General features: G+C 49.7%; 1 protein-coding gene across 1 annotated transcript; it reads left to right on the forward strand.

Moving 5' to 3' along the window:
• The first annotated feature begins 35 nt into the window (after window positions 1-35).
• LOC140357637 (transmembrane protein 233) lies at window positions 36-7,737 on the forward strand. Its single transcript, XM_072442139.1, has 5 exons — window positions 36-201; window positions 4,271-4,450; window positions 4,632-4,867; window positions 5,732-5,864; window positions 6,914-7,737. The coding sequence occupies exons 2-5, from the start codon at window positions 4,342-4,344 to the stop codon at window positions 6,928-6,930; spliced, it is 495 nt and encodes a 164-aa protein (XP_072298240.1). The 5' UTR covers window positions 36-201; window positions 4,271-4,341; the 3' UTR covers window positions 6,931-7,737.
• Window positions 7,738-8,721: the final 984 nt, after the last annotated feature.

Below are 8,721 nucleotides of genomic sequence, written 5' to 3' on the forward strand. Positions count from 1 at the left end.
AGCATCTCCTTCTCCGCATCACTTGGACATAGCCCACACACAGTCCTCCCTCTTGCTCCCCTCCTCCTTCATCCTTCACTACTGTTCGCGCCAAGATCGTTCTCATTCATTTATTTATCCCGCACAGAATCTTCCAGAAGCTCCCGGACAGAACGAGGCAGCCCGGACTGGGACATGGAACGCCAGATGCCTCACAATTAAGTAAGAAGATGCACTTTTTAGTCATTTGGGAAATTCATTTTATTTTTATTTTCTGTGATTTAGCTGAATGGTTGTGTCTTTCTTTTCATCCATTACAAAGCTGGACCGAGATCAAGGGGGTTTAATGAAGGAAAAATTAAGCCTGATCTCATCTGATTTAAAATTTAGTCCTGATTTTGCCTGGATTTGTCTCGTTGTGTAAACGGTTATGGCTCAGTCCCGGCTCCTTGACATAATGAAGATTAACGATCCTCGTTTTACTCTGGTTAAGCTCTGTTTTAGCCCTGCTTTAGTCCTGTTTTAGCCCTAGTTTAGTCCTGGTTTAGTCCTGCTTTAGTCCTGTTTTAGCCCTAGTTTAGTCCTGGTTTAGTCCTGTTTTAGCTCTAGTTTAGTCCTGGTTTAGCCCTGGTTTAATCCTGGTTTAGCCCTGGTTTAGTCTGTTTTAGCCCCGGTTTTAATCTTGGTTTAGTCCTGGTTTAGTCCTGGTTTAGTCCTGGGTTAGCCCTGTTTTAGCCCTGCTTTAGTCCTGTTTTAGCCCTGGTTTAGTCCTGGTTTAGTCCTGTTTTAGCCCTGGTTTAGTCCTGGTTTAGTCCTGTTTTAGCCCTGGTTTAGTCCTGGTTTAGCCCTGGTTTAGTCTGTTTTAGCCCCGGTTTTAATCTTGGTTTAGTCCTGGTTTAGTCCTGGTTTAGTCCTGGGTTAGCCCTGTTTTAGCCCTGCTTTAGTCCTGTTTTAGCCCTGGTTTAGTCCTGGTTTGTCCTGCTTTTAGCCCTGGTTTAGTCCTGGTTTAGACCTGGTTTAGTCCCGGTTTAGACCTGATTTAGACCTGGTTTAGTCCTGGTTTAGTCCTGTTTTAGCCCTGGTTTAGTCCTGGTTTGTCCTGCTTTTAGCCCTGGTTTAGTCCTGTTTTAGCCCTGGTTTAGTCCTGGTTTGTCCTGCTTTTAGCCCTGGTTTAGTCCTGGTTTAGACCTGGTTTAGTCCCGGTTTAGACCTGATTTAGACCTGGTTTAGTCCTGGTTTAAACCGACCTGGTTTAGTCCTGGTTTAGTCCTGTTTTAGCCCTGGTTTAGTCCTGGTTTGTCCTGCTTTTAGCCCTGGTTTAGTCCTGTTTTAGCCCTGGTTTAGTCCTGGTTTGTCCTGCTTTTAGCCCTGGTTTAGTCCTGGTTTAGACCTGGTTTAGTCCCGGTTTAGACCTGATTTAGACCTGGTTTAGTCCTGGTTTAAACCGACCTGGTTTAGTCCTGGTTTAGTCCTGGGTTAGCCCTGGTTTAGTCCTGTTTTAGTCCTGGTTTAGGTCTGAGAAACAATGGCATTAAAGCAGCACTTAGTACATTTTGTGCTCATCACCATGGAGATAGAAAGATAAACTGTAGAACATTCTCCTTTGAGGGCCGGTTGCCAGCTCCAACTGTTTGCTGAATGTCCCTCTCTCTCCTGTCCAATAAAAGCTTCTGTCAAAGTTAAATCTGCTCATGAGAAAAGTAATGACCATTGTAATCTCTGATAAGGGCCTCCTGCTGGTGCCAGAGTCAGGACTGAACATGGACCGGCCACCGCGCACGTGCGTGCGTGTGTGTTTAGTGTGTGTGTTTAGTGTGTGTGTGTGTGTGTGTTTAGTGTGTGTGTGTGTGTGTTTAGTGTGTGTGTGTGTGTGTTTAGTGTGTGTGTGTGTGTGTGTTTAGTGTGTGTGTGTTTAGTGTGTGTGTGTGTGTGTTTAGTGTGTGTGTGTGTGTGTTTAGTGTGTGTTTAGTGTGTGTGTGTGTGTGTTTAGTGTGTGTGTGTGTGTTTAGTGTGTGTGTTTAGTGTGTGTGTGTGTGTTTAGTGTGTGTGTGTGTGTTTAGTGTGTGTGTTTAGTGTGTGTGTGTGTGTGTGTGTGTTTAGTGTGTGTGTGTGTGTGTGTTTAGTGTGTGTGTGTGTGTGTTTAGTGTGTGTGTGTGTGTGTTTAGTGTGTGTGTGTGTGTTTAGTGTGTGTGTTTAGTGTGTGTGTGTGTTTAGTGTGTGTGTGTGTGTGTGTGTGTTTAGTGTGTGTGTGTGTGTGTGTGTTTAGTGTGTGTGTTTAGTGTGTGTGTTTAGTGTGTGTGTGTGTTTAGTGTGTGTGTGTGTGTGTGTTTAGTGTGTGTGTGTGTGTGTGTGTTTAGTGTGTGTGTGTGTGTTTAGTGTGTGTGTGTGTGTGTGTGTAGAACAGTAGATTGTGTTCTCGTTGCACTTTTGTAACTTTGCTCTGGTGTAAAATGACTTGCGTCAGGCTTTTTTCGGTGACAGTCACTTTACATCACGTCCCAAACTCAGATATGATGAAAAGTTGAATATTAAATGAAGTAAATGCTGTATTGTGTTTCTGGGACATTTTGGGTGATAAGTGCAGCGCAGCGTAACACAATCCGCTGCTCGTGTCAGCGTTTGGAGGGGCCGCAGTGGCTCCTGGGGGACCGCCATCGTCCTCCAGTGTTTTAATGCAGCAGCTCAAAGCAAAGAGCCGGGCATGATGACACGAGCCGGGCGCAAAGACACGAGCCGGGCGTAATGACACGAGCCGGGCATAATGACACGAGCCGGGCGTAAAGACACGAGCCGGGCGTAATGACACGAGCCGGGCATAATGACACGAGCCGGGCATAATGACACGAGCCGGGCGTAATGACACGAGCCGGGCGTAAAGACACGAGCCGGGCGTAATGACACGAGCCGGGCGTAAAGACACGAGCCGGGCGTAATGACACGAGCCGGGCATAATGACACGAGCCGGGCGTAAAGACACGAGCCGGGCGTAATGACACAAGCCGGGCGTAATGACACGAGCCGGGCATAATGACACGAGCCGGGCGCAAAGACACGAGCCGGGCGTAATGACACGAGCCGGGCGTAAAGACACGAGCCGGGCGTAATGACACGAGCCGGGCATAATGACACGAGCCGGGCGCAAAGACACGTGCCGGGCGTAATGACACGAGCCGGGCGTAAAGACACGAGCCGGGCGTAATGACACGAGCCGGGCGCAAAGACACGAGCCGGGCGCAAAGACACGAGCCGGGCGTAAAGACACGAGCCGGGCGTAATGACACGAGCCGGGCGCAAAGACACGAACCGGGCGTAAAGACACGAGCCGGGCGTAATGACACGAGCCGGGCGTAATGACACGAGCCGGGCATAAAGACACGAGCCGGGCATAAAGACACGAGCCGGGCGTAAAGACACGAGCCGGGCGTAATGACACGAGCCGGGCGTAATGACACGAGCCGGGCATAATGACACGAGCCGGGCGCAAAGACACGAGCCGGGCGTAAAGACACGAGCCGGGCGTAAAGACACGAGCCGGGCGTAATGACACGAGCCGGGCGCAAAGACACGAGCCGGGCGTAAAGACACGAGCCGGGCGTAATGACACGAGCCGGGCGCAAAGACACGAACCGGGCGTAAAGACACGAGCCGGGCGTAATGACACGAGCCGGGCGTAATGACACGAGCCGGGCACAAAGACACGAGCCGGGCACAAAGACACGAGCCGGGCATAATGACACGAGCCGGGCGTAAAGACACGAGCCGGGCGTAATGACACGAGCCGGGCATAAAGACATGAGTCGGGCATAATGACACGAGCCGGGCATAATGACACGAGTCGGGCATAATGACACGAGCCGGGCATAATGACACGAGCCGGGCGCAAAGACACGAGCCGGGCATAATGACATGAGCCGGGCATAATGACACGAGCCGGGCATAATGACACGAGCCGGGCGTAAAGACACGAGCCGGGCATAATGACACGAGCCGGGCGCAAAGACACGAGCCGGGCGTAATGACAAGAGCCGGGCGTAAAGACATGAGCCGGGCATAAAGACACAAGCCGGGCATAATGACACAAGCATAATGACACAAGTCGGGTATAATATAGGGGTAAATATTGAAACATGAGCCTGAAGAATGGGTTTATTATGTCGTTATATTTGTTTTACATGACCTGGAAGTTGATTCTGTGCTTGGCTCAAAGGGACAGGTCAGAGGTCAGAGGTCAGACCCACAGCCCGAGTGCAGAGGTCAGAGTGTTTCATACTTTTGCCCTCATTCTCCTCAGATCTCGCCGAGCTCGTTTCCCACCCGTGACCCTTCGCTCTCGACCCGAGCCCCGCACACCGATCCGGCAAGATGGAGGAGCAGCCAATCAGCACGCAGCCTGACTCACAAGCCCCGCCCCCCGCCTCAGATGAGGGGCACATGGCCCACCTGACCGTGGCCAACGACGCCTCCGAGAGCAGTAAGAGTTCACACACGGAGAGGGGCATTGTGGGTAAAACAGTCCAGCACCACCTCTGAAATAAGACGATTTATCGAGATTCAGTCATTTAAACTGATTTGTTTAAGAAAAGTGACAGTCTCTTTTATTCTTTTTTGTACAGTTTAAGGCACTGCTGATGGGGCCGTGTGTGTGTTTTCAGGTAACGGCGTGGTCCCCGTCCACACCTCGCCCACAGTGTCCAAACCCAAGCCCAGCAGCAGGTCTGGTTCTGTGGCCGGAGGTTCCCCCAGGCCGTCCCTGAGCCGCCGGCCCAGCGCCTGCCCCGAGGCCCCTCAGGACGGGTCCAAGCCACGAGACTACCTGTTCCTGGCCATCCTGTCCTGCTTCTGCCCCCTGTGGCCAATCAACATCGTCGCACTCACGTTCTCCGTCATGGTACGAGAAAAGAGCGCGGGGGTGTTCAGACAGCTCGCCATAGCCATGTTTCCACTGGTTCTCTTTGCTCTCTTTGCTCTGGCCCCAAAGTGTGACTCAGTCTTACTCGGACCAGAGACAGACCAGGACCAGAGACAGACCAGGACCAGAGACAGACCAGGTCCAGAGACAGACCAGGACCAGAGACAGACCAGGACCAGAGACAGACCAGGACCAGAGACAGACCAGGTCCAGAGACAGACCAGGACCAGAGACAGACCAGGACCAGAGACGGACCAAACCTGGACCAGAGACAGACCAAACCTGGACCAGAGACAGACCAAACCAGGACCAGAGACAGACCGGGAGCAGAGACAGAGCAAAGCTGGACCAGAGACAGACCAGGACCAGAGACAGACCAGGACCAGAGACAGACCAGAACCAGAACCAGAGACGGACCAGGACCAGAGACAGACCAGGACCAGAGACAGACCAGGACCAGAGACAGACCAGGACCAGAGACAGACCGGGACCAGAAACAGACCGGCACCGGAGACAGACCAGGACCAGAACCAGAACCAGAGACGGACCAGAACCAGAGACAGACCAGGACCAGAGACAGACCGGGACCAGAGACAGACCAGGACAAGAGACAGACCAGGACAAGAGACAGACCGGGACCAGAGACAGACCGGGACCAGAGACAGACCGGGACCAGAGACAGACCGGGACCAGAGACAGACCAGGACAAGAGACAGACCAGGACAAGAGACAGACCATGACCAGAGACGGCACACAGAGCTATAAGAGGATGTTTATGACTATGGGCTCATTTACTTGCACTGGTCTGAAGTGATTCTCCTCTCTGCTCCCCCTTGTGGCCAGTCAAGGAACAGCCTGCAGCAGGGCAACATGGACGGGGCTCGGCGCTTGGGTCGGAACGCCATGATTCTGTCGGTGGTGTCAATTCTGGGAGGAATCGCCATCATCGCCACCGCCCTCTTCTTCAACTGGGGCCGTGAGTGTGACGCCTGCCAGACTCTTTAGCGTAAAGATGCACTGCGGAACCTTTCCGTCACCCGCTCGTCTCAACGGTTATCGCGTTGTTCTCGCCCGCAATGTTCCGCGACTTGGCACACATCTTTTATTGCTCAAAGATTTCGGGAAAAACCTACATTCTTTCTGTGAGTGCGCTCGCCTCGTCACGGATCTGACCTGTAGCTTGGCCTGTTGGCGTCACCAGCTTGTTTAATGCCACAGTCAGTGCACCTTTGAGGGGAACATATTCTGCCTAGTCAACTTTAATGAAATTTGAACCTCGTTACAACAGCGTTTGCTCATCGTCGTTAGTTTAATTGCAGTTGTATTTTAATTTATCCGTATTTGAGTAAAGCTTGTGCTGCAACTAACGCTCTCCAGTGATCAGAAAAGTTGTGTTTTCCCCTACCCCCTAGCCCCGCCCATGTCCCTGTACTTACTGTGATTATTTGGAAAAATGTATAGCCGAGTGATGCACATTGGGTTAAAAAATTGCGGAGTGTTCACGTACTTATTTTCACTTATACTCACTCTAAATGGGGGCGGGGATAGGGGGTAGGTGAAGACAGGACTTTTACTCGAGCCTCAGCGGTGAGCCTAAACAGGATTGACTCAAACATGCAAGAATCACTCAAAATACAACTCCGAACAGTGATGTAACGAGGTCAAACTCTCATTTCAGTTGATTTAACAAAATACACAAATGGTTGACGACCCTTCAGCTGCAACTCGGTATTTAAACCCAAATGATGCAGTGCGCGGCTTCTCGTTTCCGGAACCAACCGTGCTGAAAGACGAATTCCGCGGTCATGCGAGTGTTTGGGACGAGCTGGAGAAGGCTTTGTGCAGTGGTCACTCTCTCCCATCATCAATACAAGATCTGGAATGAGCGTGACTTTGTTTTGTCTGTGTCTTCTTTTGGCCAGGCATTGTAATATGTGTCCTTTAAAGGCCACAAGGGTCAGCGCTCGTCTCTGTGATGTTTGTCTGTTTGTAAAGTGAATATTCCTTGTGTCTCTCTCTCTGCAGTGATCCTAAAGTCCTGATGGGGCCTTTTCTCTGGCTCTGGCCACATGTGTCTCGCTTCCAAACGCCTGCTCCTCCTCCTCTGAAGCTCCTCCTCCTCCTCTGAAGCTCCACCTCCTCTTCAGAAGCTCCTCCTCCTCCTCTGAAGCTCCACCTCCTCTTCAGAAGCTCCTCTTCCTCTTCTGAAGTTCTTCCTCCTTTAAGGCTCTTCCTCCTCCTCTGAAGCTTTTCCTCCTCTTATGAAGTTCATGCTCCTCCTCTGAAGCTCCTCCTCCTCCTACAGAAGCTCCTCCTCCTCCTGAAGCCCCTCCTTCTTCCCCCTCAAACCTCTGAAAATATTTAAAATCTCCAGTTTGGGTTTGCGTTCCCCCTTTGCTGTTTGCTGCTGCACGTCACGCATGGTCTTCCGCCCGACTCTACCTCGGACACGAGCGCACAAGCGGCACCACAGCGCCCCCCACTGTTCCTCTGTGGGAGCGACGCCCGTCTCAATCTGTGGAAAAACTCTGCTCCAAAACTGAACGGTTTACGCCAAAAACAAAAACTGACAAATGCTGCTGCTGCGAAAGGCGAGATGTTTTTTTTCCGAAAGTGAAGGAAACGATGCAAGTGAACGCGCTTACGAGAGCCGTGGATGCTAACGCTGCTAGCTCTTCAGTCCGTTTACAAAACCCCATCTTTAGGTCGAAAAAGTTCTGGTTCACCCAGTCACCAATGTTTTCACGGATTGCCTTCTTTTGAGACTTTTTTTAAACGATGTTTCACACACCTGAGAGGAAAGGGATGTTTCTGCTGATTCTCGATCGTCGGGATCTCAAAAAAAGCACCAAAAGTTATAAAAACATGAAAAAAGAAGAATGAATAAAACGAGACAAAACCCAGTAAAAAAAAAACATGACAAAGGAGGTTTAATAATGGATCGGTCTAAACTGAAATATAATTCAAACGGACGCAAGACGACATTTTAAAGTAGGTCCTGGGCAATGAGGATCGATATTAAAAAACAAAACAGAAAAGAAAAGAACACAACCACATATCACAGAGTAAACTCCCCATTTTTTTTCTGTAAAATTTATCCTTTTTTCAAATTACTTCAGAATCTGATTTGTTCTTCCGTAAGTCAATCCGGTCCATTATTGTTTGTGTCATTCTTTTCATGTAACGGCCTTCTTCACGCTGCTGTTCCAAAGGGATCCATTCATCGAGTCCATGGCAGGAGTTTTGAGGCCCAGATCCAACGCTCTGAAATCGAGTCAAAAACGTTTTTAATCTCAGTCCAATATTTCTGAGCTACAGGACGGTCCCAAAACTAATACCGTAATTCCGTTTGCCCCGCCCTGCGTTAAAGTGAAACTGAATATTTGAACGTTAAAATCCAAACAGAGCAGAAGACCACACTGTGCAAACACTGATGCACATGAAACGTTTACAGCGACTTTAAATGTGAGAGACCGACGACAGAACTATGATCACTTTAGATTAGAGAAGAAATATTTTTAGAAAATCAGACATTTAAAAACCTCTAAATCAGAAGAAGTTAGTCGAGAGTTTTCATATAAAACGAAATGTTAAGTAAAGTGTAAAGTTTGTGCTTTCAACCTTCTGTAAAACCTCTACAGTTTTCATCCTCAACTTGTTTCAGCGTGAACCAATGTGCCCAGAGCATGAACAACACTGTCAGCTGCGGTCTAGACTTTTGTGGGTAAAAGTCAATTTGCAGAAGCATTTGAAAATTTAATCACGGTTTGAATAATGGATTTGCCCCAACTCCAAACTTTATTAAATTATTGACCACAGAAGCAGCGGGAGAA

This window comes from Eucyclogobius newberryi, unplaced genomic scaffold (genome assembly GCF_026437365.1).
Source record: "Eucyclogobius newberryi isolate DKJ021-1_F unplaced genomic scaffold, fEucNew1.0.hap1 SCAF_13, whole genome shotgun sequence".
NCBI lineage: Eukaryota > Metazoa > Chordata > Actinopteri > Gobiiformes > Gobiidae > Eucyclogobius > Eucyclogobius newberryi.